At 49.1% G+C, this 22532-nt stretch overlaps 1 protein-coding gene across 1 annotated transcript; it reads left to right on the top strand.

Moving 5' to 3' along the window:
- Window positions 1-959: 959 nt before the first annotated feature.
- On the top strand, window positions 960-21591 carry SLC39A5 (solute carrier family 39 member 5). Its single transcript, XM_081899068.1, has 11 exons — window positions 960-1237; window positions 4838-5251; window positions 6225-6444; window positions 8950-9124; window positions 11233-11402; window positions 12410-12568; window positions 14237-14315; window positions 15435-15695; window positions 17349-17429; window positions 18441-18631; window positions 20777-21591. Exons 2-11 carry the CDS (start codon window positions 4848-4850, stop codon window positions 20927-20929), a joined length of 1893 nt encoding a protein of 630 aa, XP_081755194.1. The 5' UTR covers window positions 960-1237; window positions 4838-4847; the 3' UTR covers window positions 20930-21591.
- Window positions 21592-22532: the final 941 nt, after the last annotated feature.

Raw genomic sequence — 22532 nt, 5'->3', positions numbered from 1 at the left:
CTGGTCAGGTGGGTGCTAATATATGTTGTATTAGATGAAAAGAGCTAGTTTGGAGTAGTGTAGTGTAGCGGGTGGCGCTGTGGGTTAAATCACAGAGCCTAGGGCTTGCCGATCAGAAGGTCGGCGGTTTGAATCCCCGTGACAGGGTGAGCTCCCGTTGCTCGGTCCCAGCTCCTGCCAACCTAGCAGTTCAAAAGCACGTCAAAGTGCAAGTAGATAAATAGGTACCACTCCGGCGGTAAGGTAAACGTCGTTTCCGTGTGCTGCTCTAGTTCGCCAGAAGCAGCTTAGTCATGCTGGCCACATGACCCGGAAGCTGTATGCTGGCTTCCTCGGCCAATAAAGTGAGATGAGCACCGCAACCCCTGATTCGGTCATGACTGGACCTAATGGTCAGGGGTCCCTTTACTTTTTAGTGTAGCAGTGCACATGCCACACATTTGAAGCACATGGCTCCCCCCCATAATCCCGGGAACTGTAATTTAAGGATGCTGAAAACTGTAGCTATGTGAGGGGGCAGTTCCCAAGATTCTTTGGGGGAAAGTTGTGTGCTTTAAATCCATGGTGTGCTGTTCTTCTACCATGGGCTAACTGGGTAGCCTCTAGGCCCCAGTTTCCCATATGAGAGATAACTATCCTGACCTACCTTACAGGGTTGTGGCCAGGATTATAGCCAGGGGATGCATGCGAGGCACATGGTCATGTGATTTGGCATGCCTCTGAATGGGCCTTTACCCCAGAGTATTTTGTGTTTATGTGTGCATATGCACCGTCACATTTCTATTACGCAACTCCTTCCCCCAACTTGGCCAGTGATGTGGGAACAAGCTGTCCACTCCCCACAAGCCCACTCCCTCAACCCACATTTCCGGGAACAGTCTAAAAATCCTGTCATGCCCCAATCTCCACATGCTGTTTGATAAGAGGAGGGGCCTGTGGAGGCCCTGCCTACCGAATGCAACATGCCTTCCCACCACTGAGGCTGATCAACAGCTTGAGGAGATCAAATCATCGCCTCTATAAAAGCCTCAATGCTGCAGAGATGGTTGTTTGGGCTAGAAGCTGTGCTGTTCTCAATTAGTGCTCGGTGTGGCTGTGGAAAACCGCCCCGACTTGAAATAATAAGCGGATAACACCAGCCCTAAAGCTGCATTGCCCAGGAACTCAGAAGATTTGAGGGCTGGAAGGTGCTTTGAGAGTGTGTTCCGGACAGGAAGGAGCTCGGTGACGGGAGCAGGTACATATATATATATACATATATTTAAAGTTATTGCTTTGATATTTGCTTGCCTAGCTCCACAGCAACTTCCCAGGGGATTTGTGAGATCTCTGGACTGGAACTATTGCAAAGGCTAACAAGGTTAGTGCTACATTGGATGCTGAGTCATTAAAAGGAAAAACCCCATATAGGAACAGACTACTTAGCGCACTATTGCCTTCAGTGAGTGTCTCTCCAGATTTCTGCACAAGTCTTTCCCTGGCACCGTTCCTTTTGCCTGTGCAGCATGTGCTCTGCAAATGACTTAAGCTGCTCTACATAAGTAGGAAGTTTCCGGTTAAAATCTTGCCTCTCTGCCACGAACTTTTCATTGGTAGCCTAAAGCAGGTTCCTGCCTCTCAGCCTCTAATCCGCTATGTTGGTGGTGACAAGGAATGCTGTGAGGATTACTGAGGGACTATATATGATGTGGTGACTGGAAACTCGAAAGGCGATGTTGCACGTTCTCATTCTCCTACGTTTCCTGCTAACTCCCCACTTGAGAAGCAATAGAACAGCTTGCCTGTGTGACTGGTTTCAATCCGGTTTCAAGCACCTTGTGCACAGAGATTTAGTAAGTCTCTCCCTGCCTCCCTGCTCCTTGGCTCTCGTTCGCAAAATGGAAATAACGGCGGCTTTCCCAGTTGCAATGGGAGTAAAGGATCCCAGAAAGATGGAGAAAGCTATCCGGTTAAAAGTGACAGAAACTTTTCCTGTTAAGAGGGCTGATGAGCCATTGCATTCAAAACAATATCCGTAGAATGGAATGCTGGATAAAAGTGGAACTTTTAAGTTTTTAATGTCATCCAAAATTTCAGAATTCAATGGCAAAATTGGATGGTTTTGCTATTATTTGTAAAAGCTTTTCACCTATTCAAGGGATACATTTGCTGAGTGATTAAAGGAATTAATGACTTAATACATCTACTTAATGGTGTTGTGGAGCTTTTGGCATTCTGCAAATACTGGCCAAGACCTTGTGTTAGACACTCAGATGTCATTGACTGCTACTGCAGCAAAGGGGATGTGGGTGGCACTGTGGTCTGAGCCTCTTGGGCTTGCCGATCAGAAGGTTGGCGGTTCAAATCCCCACGACGGAGTGAGCTCCCGTTGCTCTGTCCGGGCTCCTGCCAACCTAGCAGTTCAAAAGCACGCCAGGTCAAGTAGATAAATAGGTACCACAGCAGCGGGAAGGTAAACAGTGTTTCTGTGCGCTCTGGTTTCTGTCATGGTGTCCCGTTGCGGCAGAAGCGGTTTAGTCATGCTGGCCCCATGACCCAGAAATCTGTCTGTGGACAAATGCCGGCTCCCTCAGCCTGAATAGCAAGATGAGTGCTGCACCCCATAGTCTCCTGTGACTGGACTTAACCGTCCAGAGGTCCTTTACCTTTTTTTTACTGCAGCAAAACCTCCGGAAGTCAAATGGCGATGCTGACTGTCAAATATTTACACACCCAGAGAATATTTGTTATCAGAATTCGCAGGAGAGAATTTTGCCAAGCTAATCTATTTTTGGCTCTAGCGTACACATACCCCAGTGAGCATCACAACAGATTGTTATGGAAAGAGTGATGATTGACCTCACAGCTTGAGAGGAGGCAGATAAAACTCCTACCTCCTTCAGGCACTCTTAGGACACGCACAGAGACACAGAGTCAAGTTTAGGGGAAGCTCCCTGCTTTTAACAGCCTTGTGCATCTCTTAAGTTCTTCTCATTGTAAGGAAGGATGATGTTTGGATATGGTCAACCTGCCCCCTACCAGAACAACCCTGGTATTTAATAAATAAAAATAATTGTCCGTTCATGATGGTTTGTGCTCGTAATGGTATTGTGGCCATTAGATGCCATGCCACACTGCCATCAGTTCTGTTCTGTTTGTGTCTGCAAAAGTTTCGGGGTAGGCATATTGTTTTGTCTCAGATTGGCACATGTCCTTTAGCTCACTGCAGAAATTGAGTTCTTCCTCTGGTAAGTATTGAATCTCAGCATGTGTGGGAAACCGTCAGAAGAAAGACTCTCCACCTAAGAACAGCTGGATAAAAGTTCTAATGAGGCTTCATTTTAATAATTAACACAATAATTGGGGCTGAGGGATGTAACAGCGTGGAAACACAGGATTCCAGCAGCTAGGAACAGCTTTCATTCTCTAGTTACAGATGGAACAGTCTTGTAGGTATTTGCTAATCGACGCACCAAGCCTTTACAGACCCCACAGGAACAAACTAGGGCTGACAATTGCAGAAAAAACCTAGTGGGTGTTTTCAGATGTTGCATCCTGGAACATTCCCACAGGAACAAAATTGAATATTATAAGAGGGATTCAGTGTGGTGCTAGCAGGTACAGTGGATGCTCGGGTTGCAGATGTGATCCGTGCAGGATGCACATTCACAACCTGCAGCGTTCACAACCCACAGCTGCTCGTCTGCGCACACACAGGATGTGATTTGGCACTTCTGTGCATGCGCAAAGCGCAATTTAGCACTTCTGCACATGCGCGGCCGCCAAAACCCGGAAGTAACCCGTTCCGGTACTTCCAGGTTTCAGCAGTCGGTAACCTGAAAAACCGCAACCTGAAGTGTCTTTAACCCAAGGTATAGGCAAACTCTGGCCCTCCATATGTTTGGGACTACAACTCCCATCATCCCTAGATAACAAGACCAGTGCTCACGGATGATGGGAATTGAAGTCCGAAACCTCTGGGGGGGGGGCTGGAGTTTGCCTATGCCTATGCTAAGGCAATTGTTCCATACCCTCCAACTTTTCTGTAATGAAAATAAGGACATTCTATTCCATCATAATTTTTTTTTACTATTTATACTCCACCCATGTGACTGGGTTACCCCAGCCACTCTGGGCAACATATATAAAAACAATAATAAATATTAAACATTTTTAAAAAACCTTCCTTATACAGGGCTGGCTTCATATGTCTTCTAAAGATTGTATAGTTGCTTATCTCTGATGCCGAACTTGAATTCTAAGGTCTCAAATATAAATTAAATGTTCATAAATGTACAAGGCAAACACATACATAAGTATAGAAATCACGCGTTTATATACACATTTATATACGCCCTCCATTATATACGCATTTATATACGCCCTCCATCTTTCCCAACATCAGGGTCTTTTCCAGGGAGTCGTCTCTTCTCCTGAGGTGGCCAAAGTATTGGAGCCTCAGCTTCACAATCTGTCCTTCCAGTGAGCACTCAGGCCTGATTTCCTTCAGAATGGATAGGTTTGATCTTCTTGCAGTCCATGGGACTCTCAAGAGTCTCCTCCAGCACCATAATTCAAAAGCATCAATTCTTCGGTGATCAGCCTTCTTTATGGTCCAGCTCTCACTTCCATACATCACTACTGGGAAAACCATGGCTTTTACTATATGGACCTTTACCCTTGCTATCCCCTTCTGCAAATCTGGGACTGTCCCTAGGAAATAACGACACTTGGAGAGGGTCTGGGCCTGCACCTCTTTGGTGGCAAGAGGCCTGGCTGTCTCTCTCAGAATTGCAGCACTGTGAGGAAATGTCTCCCCCGTGCTCCCTGGCTCAGTGCAGTGTCCTTTGCATTGCAGCTCCCTGTTGATGGACCAGAGAACCCTGAGGCTCCGTCTGGCCAGAGCATGGGTGGTCGTGCTCTGCCTGCAGGGCATCTGTAGCTTGGTGCTGGCCGATCCTCCCAACTTGCTCTTGGATGGAGCTGCGTGGGCCCTGCCTGAAGATGCTGCCCAAGAGCAGGGCTACTACCTGCAGCAGCTCTTTGGGCAGTATGGCGAGAATGGCACCTTGTCCTTCGAAGGCCTCACTCGCCTGCTGCTGAGCCTGGGGCTTGGGAAGGTGCAGGTGGTGGAGATTGAACATGAGGAGCTAGGCCACGGCCATGTGTCCCACCTGGACATTCTGGAAGTCCAAGACAACAAGCACTTGCATTCGCACTCGGCGCTGGAGCACCTCGGCAAGACTCAAGCAGAAAGCGCCACCCCCACCAGGTAATCTGCTTTGACCTTGGTTATGTACTGAAGTTCTCACCCTGGGCCAGCAGGGGGATACTGTAGATAGTTCGGGTCCACATATGCAAATAAGGGATCGAAAGAGACGTTCATTGGATAGTTACAGAAAGTTGTTACAGTTGCGTTGTACTGGAGCTCTATATAAGCAGGCTGGCTGAACCCTTCAGTTCAGTTCTGTTCTGGCCTGTGAATAAACAAGAGCTGTTTGGAGAATCACTGTGTCGTCTGATATGTTCACCCACAACTTAACAACCTTGGAAATATTTTCTTTGGCTTTCTGGCGGGGAACCTGCGTTCCTCCTGAGGTCACTAGACTAGGACTCCCAAGCACCACAGGTTCCCCACACCCACCTTGCGGAAAAGCTTATTTCTTAATTACTGAGCATAGCACTCTCTGTTAAGTACAGTTGCCCGGCAAAAGTCAGTGGTTACGTGCTTCCTTCGCAACTGCAGAGGAGATTCAAGGTAAGATCTTTATGGGCAGTAAACATCTTGCAATACTTGTCTTGCTTATCTCATTTGCTTGCAACAAAGCTAAAATCTTGCCGGAAGATCTGATCCCGTTGTTTTTCACTTGGCAACGGCAGCATGCATGCTGTTCAAACAGATTTCACAGGCTTGTTTTGCCAGGATGCTGTGATCTTGCTGGCTGGCTTAGCTATTGCAAAATATTAATTCGGCTCAATTGGCCGTGCTTAATGAAATCTCAAAATATTTTAGCATTGTCGGTAAAAATAGTCAGAATTGCTCATTAAATCTGAAGGAGGTAGATAACGTTTGAAAGAGGAAAAGTGGTAGAGATTAGACTTTAAAACTGGTTGTTAACAAGGCATCCTTCCTAAATTGCAGCACTTTGAAGTCAGGGGAATTTCGTTGGTCTAACTGAATCGCAGTTGTAACCTAAAGCATAAATGTTATTCTTCTCTGATGATGATTTTTGCATTTTCTGCAGGCCTGGAATCCCTCAGTCGGGCCATGCCACTCAAACACCTGTTCATCCTGCACTCCATGACGTCAGACCTGTCACCAAGCCTACCTTTTGGCAAACCCCAGAGCAGCCTGGGGGTGCCAAAGAAGACCTTTCCAAACCTTCCCAGGGCCACTCTGGCCTAAATCTTCTAGAGAGAGTTATTGCTTTGGATCACTCTGTCTACAATCACCTGCATGAAGATGTAAGTGTGAGGTGACCTGGTGTTTCATTGCCCATTATTCCCTTACTGCAGGGAGCACACTGGATATACAGGGGTACCTCGGGTTACAAACACCTCAGGTTACAAACACTTTGGGTTACAGACTCCGCTCACCTGGAAGTTGTGCCTCGGGTTAAGAACTTTACCTCAGGGTAAGAATGGAAATTGCGCACTGGTTACAGCAGGAGGCCCCATTAGCTAAAGTGGTGCCTCAGGTTAAGAACGGTTTTGGGTTAAGAATGGACCTCCGGTGTTAAGTTGTGGGTGAACATATCAGACGACACAGCGATTCTTCAAACAGCCCTTGTTTATTCACAGGCCAGGACAGAACTGAACTGAAGGGTTCAGTCAGCCTGCTTATATAGAGCTCCAGTACAACGCAACTGGAACAATTTTCTAAAACTATCCAATCACTGAACGTCACTTTCGATCCCTTATTTGCATAACTATGTACAGTATCCCCCGCTGGCCCAGGGTGAGAACTTAAGTACATAACATCCAGAACGAATTAAGTTCGTAACCAGAGGTACCACTATATTGGAGGACAGGAAGAGGAGTGGTTGATTTCTGTGCCAATAAGGAGGTGCCCAGAAACCCTGCCCTCTTTAATCCTAAAGTTGTAGGAAAAAGTAGTGGCCTGTGGTCCTGAACGACTTCACAAAATAGCTCCATTACTATTAACTCTCATCCCTAAGTTTAGTGGAAGGTGGGGAGAGGACTAGTTCATTGACAGCATTCTGGCTTTCTTGTACAGTGGTACCTCGGGTTAAGGAGGTTGGTTCTTAACCTGAAACTGTTCTTAACCTGAAGCACCACTTTAGCTAATGGGGCCTCCCGCTGCCGCCGTGCCGCCAGAGCATGATTTCTGTTCTCATCCTGAAGCAAAGTTCTTAACCTGAAGCACTATTTCTAGTTTAGCGGAGTCTGTAACCTGAAGTGTATGTAACCTGAAGCGTATGTAACGCGAGGTACCACTGTATACCCAGCTCAGGTTTAGTGTGCCATTGCCATTCCTTGCTCAAACCAGCCTCCTTCAGCCTTGTGATGATGACAGTAGATATGAGTAACACGGTGGGAAGAGCATCTGCTGAAGCAATCACGTGACCATGCAGTCATCTTGGGCATTTTGTTTATTTGTTTTCCTTAAGCTGCTTATATCCCACCCTTAATCCAGAGATCCCAGGGCAGGTAACGACATGCAGAACAGAGTGTAAAACAATGCATAAAACCGTGTTTCTTCTCAGGTGAGCAAATTCACTCCAGGGCCAAACACTTTGGACGAGGAGTCATGTTTTAAGCTGGTGTCTAAAAGACCCTCAGGTAGCACCCTGTCCCACCCGAGGGACGATGAGGAACAAAGACCATAGCTGTCAAGCGTCCCTTATTTGGCAGGAAAGTTCCTTATCCCAGCGCCGTGTCCCGCTGCTGTCCCTTATTGATGATGTCCCTTAAATTTCCCGGGTTTCAAAGGAAGCAGCTCCTCTCCCTCCTTCCCTCCCTGCCGGCCAGGGAGGAGGGAGGCTCCAAGTGTGTTGCTTGGCTGTGTTGCTCACCCAATAAGGAGTCTAAGAACGACTGGGGGGTGGAGCTTGCATGCCTTGTGCTGATCAAATTGGCCGCGTTGCCTGGGAACTTGCCTTTGCTCAGTGCTTCCCAGCGGAGAGGTGACGGTGGTTTTCCTTGCTGCATCCCCTTTGCCGGGTTGCTGCGCTGTGGGAACCACCACTTGAGGCTTCGTTTGGCTGCTGGCAGGGCTTTCTGCCTTTGCCTCGGAGAGGCTCGGAAGTTGAACATACCTGTGCTTGGAAAATCCCCTATTTTGACTGCTGATCCCTTATTTTCGAGGCTGCCGGTCCCTTATTTTCAAATCTGTAAGTTGACAGCTATGAACAAAGGCAGAATCTTTGGTGACTTGTGGCAACGGTTTGATTGCAACAAGCAAGATGGATAGCACCAAGGGGGGAAGTGTGGGTTTGGTATAAATCAGCAGCAAGGATGGCAGAAGGGAGAGATTAAACGTGAACCTAGATCTGTACTAGGCCATTATTCCCCTCACACATAGCACATTTCCTGGAAGCAGTTGTAGAAATAATTATATATTTGTAATTATGAATGTCTGAATGTGATACCGTACCTCTGCGTTTTTAGGCATGTTGTGCGATACAGGTGAGTATTTGTTCTTGTTTTGCATTTTTTAACCCAGATCTCCTAGAGAACAATGGGTGTTGCTGTTGTCTATTGCCCCCTTCCCCCAATTCTTCATGCTGTCACTTTTCAACTCATTCCCCTTCCAAAACTGGTGACATCCCCACCCCAGCCGAGATTTCTGAGTTCCGCTTGATCTAGTGCTGCAAATGAAAACTTTAATCAAATTAATGACCGAGAACCATGCTGGCAGTCAATTAAACGTTGGTTGGGGGTCCAGTACTCCCGTCCCATACAATTAATCATTCTTGTAATAAAGTTGTTTTTCTTCTTTGTCTTCAGTGTCTCAACGTATCACAGCTGCTAGTCAATTTTGGGCTGAACTCGGTCTCCAAAATCACGCCAGAGCAGTTCACATTGCTGTGTCCTGCTTTGCTCTACCAGATTGACAGCCGCGTTTGCATCCAGCACTACGATGAGGTAGCTTTCGGCATGGCAGGAAGTTCTCTCTGGAGTGGTAAGGAACACAAGCTGTCTTCCTCGTACCCTGACCCAGGAGGGGCCTTGACTCCCAGCTCCAGCCTCACCCTTCTGCATCAGCCCCAGTACTGGTTTTGCGCCCTTAATTTTCATTCATTATTCCCCTGCTGACTACAGTCCTTCGATCCTCACCCCTACCTGCCCTTCAGTTACCACCTCTCCCATTTTGTCTCCCATTGTCATTGGCTTTCCAAGGAGTTCTCGGTTTGCAAACCCACATCTTGGGTCTGATCCAACATATATATATATATATATATATATATATATATATATATATATATATATGTAAAGGGACCCCTGACCATTAGATCCAGTCATGGCCGACTCTGGGGTTGCGGTGCTCATCTCGCTTTATTGGCAGAGGGAGCCTGCGTACAGCTTCCGGGTCATGTGGCCAGCCTGACTAAGCCGCTTCTGGCGAACCAGAGCAGCGCATGGAAACGCCGTTTACCTTCCCGCCGGAGCGGTACCTATTTATCTACTTGCACTTTGACGTGCTTTCGAACTGCTAGGTGGGCAGGAGCAGGGACCGAGCGACGGGAGCTCACCCCGTCGCGGGGATTTGAACTGCTGACCTTCTGATCTGCAAGTCCTAGGCTCTGTGGTTTAACCCACAGCACCACCTTTGGAATATATATATATTCCAAAATACCCCTCCCCACAAAATGTGTGTACTATGCTGTTGTCTCAAGAACAGCTCAGAATCTTCATCGAGGGCCCTTCGGGATGACCTGTTACTGAGCGTTCATCCTGATAGGTTTGCAAAGATGACATGTCAAAGCAAGTGCGATCCTGCACTTCCCAGTTGATTTCCCCATTACTTTTGTTATCGTAAAACAACAACAACTCTGACCTTCTGAGGAAGCAGGTTTCATGTGCAAGACCTTCCAATCCACTGTCATTGTGTGACCTCAATTTGGCAGTATGTGATTGAATCCTACCTGATAACAGCAAGAATCTGGAAGCGACGTCAGACTAACTGGGTACACAGTGGATACTGAGTACAATTTCAAGTGTATTGGCTCTCAGGATGCTTCAAGTTAATGTTCGAGCTCCAGTTTGGGGGAGCCTCTTATTCAGTGTTTCTTAAACACTAGACAATTAGATTCTCACCTTCAAAGTAACTAGATTTTCTGCGTTTCCTATCCCCCACGCCCATTCCTGCAACCTGGAAGTAATCACCATAGCACCAAGATGTTTTTGGACTATCAGTCATCCCTGAATATTGGTCATGCTGGCTGGGGGCCAGTGGCGTAGCGTGGGTTGTCAGCACCCGGGGCAAGGCAAGTAATTTGCGCCCCCTAATCCCTAACCTGCCGCCGCTGCCAGCTTCTTCTTGCTGCTGCCTGGGCTGGGGTATTTACAGTAAGGTAGCCACGGTGGCGGGTCCGTGTCAGGTGATCTGAGGCGAGTTGCCGCTGGCGCTGCTGCCCAAACGACGCCGCTTGCCCGGAGGAGGAGGGCAGAGAGGCGAGGAAAATGCAACATGGCCCAGCAGCTGCTGCAGCAGCGGGGGCAGGGCTGTGAGGAGGGGCTGCCTGGCGCGCCCTCCGCGGCCCTGACGCGCGGGGACCACGGCGAGCGCTGAGAGCCGCTGCCTGTCAGACGCCTTCAGCCCGGACGCGCGCACAGCTCGTCGGTTCCGCGAGACATGGGGCTCTGCTACAGCCTGCGCCCGAGGCTCTTCGGCGACTCTGGAGGCGGTGAGCGCGCCCCCCCAGATGTTGCGCCCAGTGCGGCCGGCCCCCTCTGCACCCCCCACGCTACACCACTGCTGGGGGCTGATGGGAGCTCTTGTCCATCAACATCTTAAAGAGACTAGGCTGGCTACCCTTCTATATACCGAATTTCTAGGCTCCTGACATTGCCAATAGTGTACAGAGAACTGGGGCCCTTAATTGTTTTAGGTGGCAGATAATTAGTTGTCAGGTTCCAGGAGAAGTGGCATGAAAGTCCTTTGGAACATGTGGAGAGGTGGGGCAAATGGGGACATGACTTCGGCCCCTACTGTATGATCCAGCAGGTTGTTGGTTTTAGTTCTCTTGTTCCTAGTCCAATCTTGCTCATCTTCTTTGTTCTCCACAGGTCTGGGCTGGGGATGTTTGGCTATCACCCTGACTAGCTTGCCATCTGCCCTGGCCATAGTTCTCGTTCCTCTCTTCAACCGCGAGCTCTTCCATTTCCTTCTCGCTTTCCTGGTGGCCTTGGCTGTGGGGACGTTGTGTGGGGATGCACTGCTGCATCTCTGGCCGCACGTATGTACCAACTGTTATGTATTCAGTGGTCTGTGTTTGCCTGAGCTTGAGTCTGGATTAAGGATTCTGAGCTCCTGTGTTCTGATTCGATACATGGTGTCCAATCACAGAATATTTCAGGATTTGGGCCACTGCCATTGGCCCTTGAACTCTGTGTCGTGATTCGCAGCTTGGAAGTTTAGACAGCCAATCATGTTGCGAGTGGGAGTGGCCCAGGCTTTCAGAAATGTATATAAGCAGTTGCTTTGCCCATTTCCTGGTTATGTAGTTCAATAAAGGTTCTTGCTGTTATCACTGTGTCTTACCTTGTGGGAACCTGTGTACACTTCACCAACACTCTCCCCCAAATCTTTGTGGTATGATTTCTCTTTGGGGTCTCCTGTGGAGGAAGACGAGGTGGGAGAGATGTACCCCAACCTTCTCCATATCATGATGAAACCTGGGGTGCTCGGACAATGCCAAAGGGGAGCATCTTGCGTTTCTGTTTCCCAATGCCAGTGAACTTACACCTGGAAACCAATATCCCCACTGTGGAAGGACATGTAGATCCAGAATTGGCCTCCACAGTCACTTTTGGACTGGAAGACAATCTTACTCGGCTACGAGTGATTGCCAAAGAAGAAGTCTGTCATTCCCTTACACGAATACGCTGCCAGTTTAGTCAAAGCATCCCAATACAACTGTCATGCCCTGTAATATTCCTCGGGCATCTGGGAGGCCACCGTGAGAACAGGATACTGGATTAGATGGGCCTTTGGTTTGATCCAGCAAGGCTCTTCTTGCCTTCTTATCTCCAGCACTCCCTTGTTCTTCATCTCATGCATTTCCCTGTCAGCCCAAACCCAGGAGACGAGGACAAATTGGATGTCTGCAAACCGAATCTGTTAGTGGTTGGAGGGAGTGGTCCTTTCTCGGAAGGCCTTGAGGGTTTTCATACATTGCCTGTACTTGACTGTTTATTTTCTGAATTCTCCCTTTCTCCGCTCAAAAGAATTGTTTTCATTCAGGCACAGGCCAGGCCCCATGGACTTCTGTCACCAAAACAAGAACCAATGACCTTGGCGGAAGACGCAGTCCTGAAGGGCCTCTGCGTTCTGGGCGGTATTTACCTACTGTTCCTCATTGAGAATCTCATGGGAACGCTCAAGAGGATTCAAGTCAAAAAGGTAAAGAGATGGAGTGGCCTGCCAGTGGCCTGGGCAACCTGATAGGCTGGCCAGGAGATTTCAAGAAAGTGATCCCGCCCCTGCCAGTCAACTTAGTTCTCCCCATCATCTTCCTTAATGTCCCAGGCAAAAATCCTACTTCCACGTGGGTCTGTAAAAGGATCCCTTTATGCTGTTATAAGAAAAAATGACTCCTTTCCCTTATGAGGTAGCCCGTATAGAGTCTTTAAGTTGGTTCCCTATTGCTAGGAGAAATAACAGAGGCCAACCAGAGAATATTGAGAAGCAAATTGGCTAGTAACCCTGCCACAAGGTCCTCAGTCACCACACGCAGGAGGGGAGGAGGAACCCAGAACAATCGTGCACACGCCCTTATATAAACTTTTGAAATTGCCCACCCGGTAGTCCAAGGGTACTCCTGACTTTAAGGTCCAGTCGCGGATGACACTGGGGTTGCATGCTCATCTCGCTCTATAGGCGGAGGGAGCTGGCATTTGTCCGCAGACAGCTTCTGGGTCATGTGGCCAGCATGACTAAGCCGCTTCTGGCGAACCAGAGCAGGGCACGGAAACGCCGTTTACCTTCCCGCCGGAGCGGTACCTATTTATCTACTTGCACTTTGACATGCTTTCAAACTGCTAGGTTGGCAGGAGTAGGGACCAAGCAACAGGAGCTCACCCTGTTGCGGGGATTCGAACCCCCGACCTTCTGATCGACAAGTCCTAGGCTCTGTGGTTTAACCCACAGCGCCACCCACGTCTCCCTATAGCCCAAGACCACCCCCCATCCTACATACATCACAGAAGGAGGCAGTCTACAGCAGAAATCCTGTCTGCCAGGATATCTGTTAATGGTCACTGATTGCTTTACCTGGGCAGCCTGGCCGTTCTTTTGTGATGGTTAATACTTTAGTTCCTGAATCCAGGTCTCAGGCTCACCCTATTCATACACAAATACACCCTTTAAGACAGGATTTGTAAGTGAAAAGACAATGGGAAGGCTTTCCCCATTTGCCTCCCTTACTGCAGAGGAATATTTGAGGTCAATTTGGGAGAGTCAAAATGGCTTCAGGATTGCTCTCCTGTACAATTTTAGACACGTGGTTTATATAGTTATGTATGTCTTTGCCTTGTACTTTTATGAACGTTTTGTTTTATATTTGGGACCTTAGAATAATTATAACAATGCCATGCAGCCTAAGCTATGTCCAACCAGTCAGAAGCTTCTCCCATGACCGAACCAAAAAAAGAGGAGGAAGAAACAGCTAATACTGTGTGTTTTAAGTGTGTGGTTTATGGTGTGGCCCGTGTTTTGGACTGAACCACCCATGCTAAACCTGTGAGCTTCACTTCTGCTCTTTGGATGATAATTAGCAAGGTCACCCATAATTAGCAAGGTCACCATTTGGCCTGTTGGCGCCAGGTGTGCTAAATCTCTGTGGCAGTGGTTGTTTTAAAGCAACAACCACACACATTTACTGGAGAAACCTTCTGCTCCACATAATGTCATGTTTTCTGCCCACCACCAGAGGGAGACACCACTGCTATACTGTACCACCCAACACCTCTAGGGGGAGACAAAATATTGCAGCATCAGTAGGCTGGGCTTCTCATGACAACCTCAGCTTAGTGCTGCTTAGTCATCAGTTTTGCTTTCTTTCTGTAAAAGGGCGCCACCAGAAAGCCGCTTGAACCATCTCCAGCTGAGGTGGGTGACAACAGCACTGCTGGTTTGAGGACATCTCATGGTGAGTCACACAGTCTGCTTTAGGGTTTTATTAGCATCATGGTTTTCTTCTGTGCTCTTAACTGTGAAAAGTTTTGTTGTCCCCCTACAGAAGGATTCATGTGTGATGGCTGCAAGCCATGCACACTTTGTGGAATTAAAACACAGCTAGGCATTAGGTTGGAAGGAACTTGTTTTCTCTAATGCTTTTCCTTCAACCAAGATCTGCCCATCTATTGGGCAGGTGGGGCAGTTGTCCCAGTGACCGTTGTCCAACCTCACTGCTGTTACTGTTTCCCCCAGCAATATACTATACTTTAGCCCTTAACCCAGCCCAGGCGGTATAGGGAACATGTTCTTGGAACTTTGAAGTGTCAGGCATAGCCCTATTGGCTTTAGCCCAAACGTAGCAGAGTTTTCCTGCACAGCGAAGAAGCTAGTTGCGGCAGTAATGACTAGTCAGCTAGACTCAGAATAACTATTTACAGGATTTATTAAAAAGGAGAAAATAAAACCAGCAGAGTTTCTGCATACAAATAAAAGCAAAATAAATCCTCTCTTTCTCTCTCTCTCAAAACCATACACAGCACTTCTACTCCTAACACACCTCACATCAAACTGAGCTAGCAATCCCTAGTTAAGAGTTGAATGCTGGTCGTTAACCAATCAGAGTAAGCAGTTTCTAGGTCAAGCTGACCTGGGCTTTCTGCCAAGAGTAAATTGACACTGCCTTGAGTTAATTGTTTGAAGCCAGAATCTGCAAGTTTCCCATGAGAATCAATTAACAGAAACTGAACACATGTTGCTTAAGTGACCTTGGCCCAGTATACCTGAAGGAGCATCTCCACCCCCATTGTTCAGCCTGGACACTGAGGTCCAGCTCACTGGCGGTTCCCTCACTGCGAGAAGTGAGGTTACAGGGAACCAGGCAGAGGGCTTTCTCGGTAATGGCACCCACCCTGTGGAATGCCCTCCCATCAGATGTCAAGGAAATAAACAACTATCTGACTTTTAGAAGACATCTGAAGGCAGCCCTGGGGGAGTTTTAAATGTTTGATGTTTTATCATGTTTTATCATGCCAGGGTGAGGGTGGGATTGGGCAAGGGGATCTGATATTTCCCTGCTTGGTTTGGGTGTCAGGTGCTGAATCCCAGAGCCTGACGGTGGCAGAAGGAGGAGCTGACAGCCTCTACAGGGAAGTCCAGGACTGCTCTGTCCAAATTCGCAGCTCAGAAGAGTGTGGAGGAAGCTCAGAGAGGCAGGAAGAAGAGCTCCATCAGCACCATGCTCACGGACATTCCCACAGTCCAGCTGGAGCCCTCAAGGCTGGGATAGCTGACATCGCTTGGATGGTTATTCTAGGGGATGGGATACACAACTTCACAGATGGACTGGCCATCGGTGAGTGGCTTTGAGCCGGGGCTAGGTTTCTGCTTGTGCCAGAAGCAGCAAATAATAATAATAATAATAATAATAATAATAATAATAATAATAATAATAATGGCAGGGCACAATCCTACAAAAGTTAGGCTGGAACCAGAAAATTATTTTTAAGAGGTTGAGAGAAATTACTTCCATTTATTTATTTGAGTTTATAAACCACTTAATAAAGAAATCCCTAAGCAGCATACAGGGTGGCGCTGTGGGTTAAACCACAGAGCCTAGGACTTGCCGATCAGAAGGTCAGCGGTTCGAATCCCCGTGACAAGCCCCCGTTGCTCGGTCCCTGCTCCTGCCAACCTAGTTTGAAAGCACGCCAGTGCAAGTAGATAAATAGGTACCGCTCTGGCAGGAAGGTAAACGGCGTTTCCATGCGCTGCAATGGTTCGCCAGAAGCGGCTTAGTCATGCTGCCACATGACCTGGAAGCTGCATGCCAGCTCCCTCGGCCAATAAAGCGAGATGAGTGCCGCAACCCCAGAGTCGGCCACGATTGGACCTAATGGTCAGGGGTCCCTTTACCTTTACCTTTAAGCAGCATACAAAGAACAATTTAAAATAATCATTAATGTGCGAATAAAAACAAAATTGGTTTCCCTTATTTTCATTTACATGTCTAGATATGCTTGCTGCACCAATGGAAGCTTTTAAAAGGATCTGAAATGGCATAATGAGAGTTGCGAGCTTCACATGTAATGGGCTGTAGTCTTCCTCGTCTGTAGTGTCAGGTGTTGCCCTTGTACTACTCAGCAGGGAGGAGGGCATAAAACTATAATGAGCTGGCTCTGTCCATCATTGGCTGTGTCTCCAACTACTATTGACCTCTCAGCACCCCTCCCTCCTCCCCCCATGGGTACTGGCTATCACCACTGGTTCTCTCCAGCCTTCAGTTCCAGAAAGGCTTGTGTTAGACCTCTGTCACAGAATCACGGAAGCTTCCCACTTAAATTCCAGATGATTGAACGTAATCGCCCAACCTTCTTTCTTCTTCCTTGGCGATCACTCAAAGCCAAGAAAGACGTGTCTTCCATGAACACGGTTTTAACAGTGAGTCCGTAAATGACTGTGGAGGCCAATTCTGGATCCACACATCCTTCCACATAGGTTTCCGGACGGGAGTTGATCACAGTGAGGGTTTGCGAAACATGACTTCCTCTTAGCGCATTTCTTCCTTTGTCCTGACTTTGAGCCTCTAGAAAGCCCATGACTCCTTCGGTAAAGGCTCTTCTCCAATTGGAGCACTCACAGGCCAGTGTTTCCCAGTTGTCAGTGTTTACACTACATTTTTTTATATTTGCCTTGAGGCGGTCTTTAAACCTCTTTTGTTGACCACCAGCATTATGCTTTCCATTTTTAAGTTCGGAATGGAGTAGTTGCTTTGGAAGACGATAATCAGGTATCCGAACAACATGACCAGTCCAACGGTTGATGTTGAAGAATAATTGCTTCAACACTGGTGATCTTTGCTTCTTCCAATACACTGGCGTTTGTTCACCTGTCTTCCCACTCGAGTGAAGACAAACTAGTTCAGATGACTTGAGCCAATCCAGCTGGAGAGAGGGGAGAGGAAACGCCTCTTTTAGGTTCACTTACCTTTGTAACCCTTTTCTCCTAGGAGCTGCTTTCTCTGATGGAATCTCCAGCGGTTTAAGCACTACGGTGGCAGTATTTTGCCACGAACTGCCCCATGAACTTGGTAAGGAAGATCCCCAGCTTTATTCTTCAGGCTTTCCAGAGCTCTCTTACTTTTAAATCTGCTTTGTTTTACTATTTAATATTTTAAAGATTTGGGGCTCAGTTTGTGTGTGTGCATTTTTAAATGTCATTCACACACCTTGGGTGCAAATCTCCACTCTCATGTCGTGGCTGTAGGCTTGGCCATTGGTGGATTTGATCCAACAAATCTTTTCCTATGGTCCTGCGCTTCTGATGATGGAAGATGATGCTGATGATATCAGTTAATCCTATCATATCCTCCTGTCCGGTGTCCAAGGAAGACTCCACCCCTTTACTTGGATCTGCTCTGGTGTTGTGGTTGCTCCTGCCCTTCTGTTGAACCCATGCCATTCTGGGTTTGTGGGTCCCACCCATGTTACCTGATGCTGTGGTTACAGGCAGGGCTGGATTTAGCTTTGATGAGGCCCTAAGCTACTGAAGGTAATGGGGCCCTTCATATGTCCAGCTGTCCTTTGTCACAGCGGGTGGCGCTGTGGGTTAAACCACAGACTTGCCAATCAGAAGGTTGGCGGTTCAAATCCCCACGACGGGGTGAGCTCCCGTTGCTCGGTCCCTGCTCCTGCCAACTTAGCAGTTCGAAAGCACCTCAAAGTGCAAGTAGATAAATAGGTACCGCTCCAGCGGGAAGGTAAACGGCGTTTCCGTGCGCTGCTCTGGTTCGCCAGAAGCGGCTTAGTCATGCTGGCCACATGACCCGGAAGCTGTACGTCGGCTCCCTCAGCCAATAAAGCAAGATGAGCGCCACAACCCCAGAGTCAATTAAAATACAGCATATGCATGGCACATTACAATTACCCAAAGAGGCAGAAAAAGCTTCAAGTCACCCACAATTTGCAAGTGGTCCATTGGGGTGGGGGGAAGGTGGATTTGGGGATCACTGGTTTTAGAGACATTGCTTGGCTTTGAGTTAGTTATGGTGCCTCTGTGAAGATGTGTCCATTGCACTCTTAACTCCTCTTTTCTTTGGCAGGGGATTGTGCTGTCCTGCTGCAGGCTGGCATGCCAGTCCGACGGGTGTTCCTCTTCAACCTGCTGTCTGCTTTCCTGGCTTACTTGGGCACAGTAGTAGGGACGCTCATTAGTCGGAGCACCACGCAAGTCACGCCCTGGATTTTTGCCATCACGGCTGGTATTTTCCTGTATGTGGCACTGGTGGACATGGTAAGGACAGCCGCCTCTTTGCAAACTTCTCCTGTTAGCATGACATTAATCTTTTGGGGACCCAGGGTTTAGTTATTCCCTACCTGGGCCTCGGGACACAGGTGGCGCTGTGGGTTAAACCACAGAGCCTAGGGCTTGCTGATCAGAAGGTCGGCGGTTCGAATCCCCGTGACGGGGTGAGCTCCCGTTGCTCAGTCCCTGCTCCTGCCAACCTAGCAGTTTGAAAGCCCAAAGTGCAAGCAGATAAATAGGTACCGCTCTGGCAAGAAGGTAAACGGCGTTTCCATTGCGCTGCTCTGGTTTGCCATAAGTGGCTTAGTCATGCTGGCCACATGACCTGGAAGCTGTACGCCAGCTCCCTTGGCCTATAGAGCGAGATGAGTGCCGCAACCCCAGTGTCGTCCGCAACGGGACCTAACCGTCAGGGGTCCCTTTACCTGGGCCTCTTGGTTGTTCCACCACCCTCAGGAGCTCGGGTGTGTGTGTGTATGTGTGTGCGACCAAGGAGAGGGCCTTCTCTGTGGCAGCCCCTCATTTGTGGATACCCCTCTCTTGCAATTTTATTATACAGCTTTTGTGGAGTGATGAAGACACACCTCTTTATCCTGGCTTTTAGCACTGAAGATATCTTTGCTAAGCATCCACTAAGCCAGTGTTTCCCAACCGGTGTTCCGCGGCACACTAGTGTGCCGCCGGACGTTGCCTAGTGTGCCATGGGAGGGAGGCGGGCGAGTCGGGCTAATCCTCCGGCCCCGCTCCCCCGGGGAACGTGCCCCGTCATCCGCTTCTGCCTTGCTCCCTGTGACAGGAATTCCCCAAACTGCATCAGCATCTGCCGCTTGCCCAGCAGCCCCGGCGCTGCCTTGCGCCCGGCGCCCCCGCCATCCTCTGCGCAGGGAGTGAGGGGCGCGCAGGCAGGCGCTGCCCGGCGGAGCGACGGCTCCTTCCGAGCGGCTGGCAGTGTCTGGGCATGACTAGCCTCCCGCCTGGTCCCGCGGCGGCTGCAGACGCGGCCGAAGCAGTGCAGGGAAGGAGACGCCCGGCCGCCCAGCCCCGCCCCGCACGCTCCCACTCTCTCTCGGCGGCCGGGGAGCGGGGCCAAAGCGGGCCCCCACCTGAGTGGCGGCTGCGTGAGCCAATAGGCGAGCTGGGGCAGAGGGGGAGGCGGGGCTCCGGAGAACAAAGGAGGGAGGGGGCACCCGGGAGAAGGGGGCGGGAGGAGCGGGGAGCGCGGCGCTGCGCCCGGGACGCCCCAGTTCCGCCGGGTTAGAAGCCGGCGGCCTACCTCTGCTGGCCGTGGAAGGCAGCCGGGTCTGGGTCGCGCCCCGAGAGTGGCGGGGTCCGCGCACAGCCTGCCCTCCAGGCTGGGAAGTGGCTCCTAGGCTCCGCCTGAAGCCACGCAGAGCCCGCAAGGCGCCCTCGGCGCAACTTGGCCGGGGCAAAAGGCGAAGCTCTGGAGGGAAAGGCGGCCGGATTCCCCTCCTCGGCGGGTCCGGTGGTCTCCCGCCTCCTCTGAGGAAGGGTCTCTTCTTCAGCTTTTCTGATCCTTCGTGGCTCCGTTGGGAGAAGCCGAAATAAATAATGGCCGTGCCATTAAAGTTCTCTCTTTTATAAAAGGGATCCTAATAGAATCGTAGAGTTGGAAGGGATCCCCAGGGCTATCCAGTACTGTACAACCCCTGCAGTGCAGGAATCTCAGCCATAGCATCCATGGCAGACAGACATCCCACCTCTGCTTAAAAACCTCCAAGAAGGGAAAAACCTCCCGAGGGAGACCATTCCCCTGTTGAACAGCCCTTACCAGCAGAAAGTTCTTTCCCATGTTTAGTCAAAATCTTTATTGTAACGTGAATCCACTGGTTCGAGTCCTACCTTCTCTACCTTCTATGCTGTTACTATTTTTTTATTTTTTTTTACATAAGTAAAAAGTGACCTTTCCCCATCTGGCATGGTGGTGTGCCTCGAGATTTTTTTCATGAAACAAGTGTGCCTTTGCCCAAAAAAGGTTGGGAAACACTGCACTAAGCATCGCTGTTATTGTCTCTTCAAGGAGAACAGCTTTTCTGGCTTAACTGCAAGCTGCCGTAACAGCTGCTCCCAAAGACATAATGGCCTTTTGTTTTGTTTTTCTCGCCCTCTCTCTAGCTACCTGAAATGCTGCAGAGGAGCTCTAGCAGGGGCAAGACGGGCTCCCTTGCCCACTTCCTTCTCCAGAACCTGGGGTTCCTCACTGGTGGAGTACTCATGGTCTGCATCGCTCTCTTTGAAGGGCAGATCAGTTTCCATTTGGACGGGTAACATCCTTCAGCAGGAAACTCCAGAACGCAAGATGGATCGAAGGCTTCAAGCACGATTGCACCTTTCCTCTTAACTCTTTAAGAGGGGCTACAGATTTGCTCCATCTTCCTGTCCGCAGGAGCTGGAGAAAGAACTCAGTAGGAGAGAACAGAAGGAACAGCTTATTGTCCCCATGTTTTTGTGTGGCAACAAAACAGGGTGCCAAACTAAAGGCGACAGTGCCTTTACCTAGCCTTTATGGCTTGGATGAAAGGAAGAAAGTTGTGCTTAGTCGCTGCAATCAACATGTTGAAAACTCCTTGTGCTTTCTAAAGAGCACTAGTTTGCTCGAGAGAGACTGGACCTATTGCCACCTGGGAATGCAATGTGAGCGAGAATTATTTGAAGGACTGCAGCTTACTTAGAGAGCCGCTGATATGCAATGGGGGCCTTTCATGTTTTGGAGCTGAGTTTCCCCAGCAAGCTATTTCTGTAATCCAAGGATAGAGAACCAGCAGCTGTTGCTGGACTACAACTCCCATCATTCCTGTCAGCCTTCCTGGCTGGGTCCAATGGCAGTTGGTCCAATCCCTGATGTCAGCTATCAGTGTCCTGCCACATTCATTAATATTTAAGTTGGCATTAAAAAAGGCAACTGGTTACCAAAAGCCTCTACACCAAAATTTCAGGTTTGATGGAACAGTGGTTTCTCTCTCTCTCTCTGTGTGTGTGTGTTAATGCAAGGAAGCCTGGACCTCTTAAGTTATGGGATGGGTGTGTTTGTGTAAGTGTAGTACATGACAAAGTCCCTAAGGACAAAACTCATCCTTATAATAGGAGATTCTGCTTTAAGTTCCCCAGTGAAAACCCCACCTGTTCTGCATGCAAGGGCAATTGCTTGAAGTGCAAACGAGCCAAGCTGTTGTATCCTTTGCACAACTCCTCATGTACCCCCTACCTAGAAGGAAGCCTAAAAACTCCTAAATAACAGAACACCTTCATTAGTTGTCCTCTACAGAATTACACAGGACACGGGTGGCGCTGTGGGTTAAACCTAGGACTTGTCGATCAGAAGGTCGCCGGTTCGAATCCCCGCAACGAGGTGAGCTCCCGTTGCTCGGTCCCTGCTCCTGCCAACCTAGCAGTTCGAAACCACGTCAAAGTGCAAGTAAATAAATAGGTACCACTCCGGTGGGAAGGTAAACAGCGTTTTCATGCGCTGCTCTGGTTCGCCAGAAGCGGCTTAGTCATGCTGGCCACATGACCCGGAAGCTGTATGCTGGCTCCCTCGGCCAATAAAGCGAGATGAGCACCGCAACCCCAGAGTCGGCAATGACTGGACCTAATGGTCAGGGGTCCCTTTACAGAATTACAGGACTGGTAGGGAATCTCAGCACTGTGCCTCCTATCTCAGCAGCCACTGAGAATCAAGGCCATATATGCCGCCAACAGTGGCCTGGGCACTGGTCTCTTATTTCCATTCAACAGCAAACAGGTTCCCGGTTCCCCACACACAACCTTGCACACCTGAACTGTTCCCCACCCCGGTATCTGCACAGGACAACTTAGGTGAGCAAGGAGAAAGAGAGCCTTCAAAGTCCACCTGTTGCTTTTCACACTGGGA

The sequence above is a fragment of the Podarcis melisellensis genome (assembly GCF_964234715.1).
Source record: "Podarcis melisellensis genome assembly, chromosome: 2".
Classification (NCBI taxonomy): Eukaryota; Metazoa; Chordata; class Lepidosauria; order Squamata; family Lacertidae; genus Podarcis; species Podarcis melisellensis.
The sequence above is the reverse complement of the archived record's forward strand: the minus strand, read 5'-3'. Positions and strand labels throughout refer to the sequence as shown.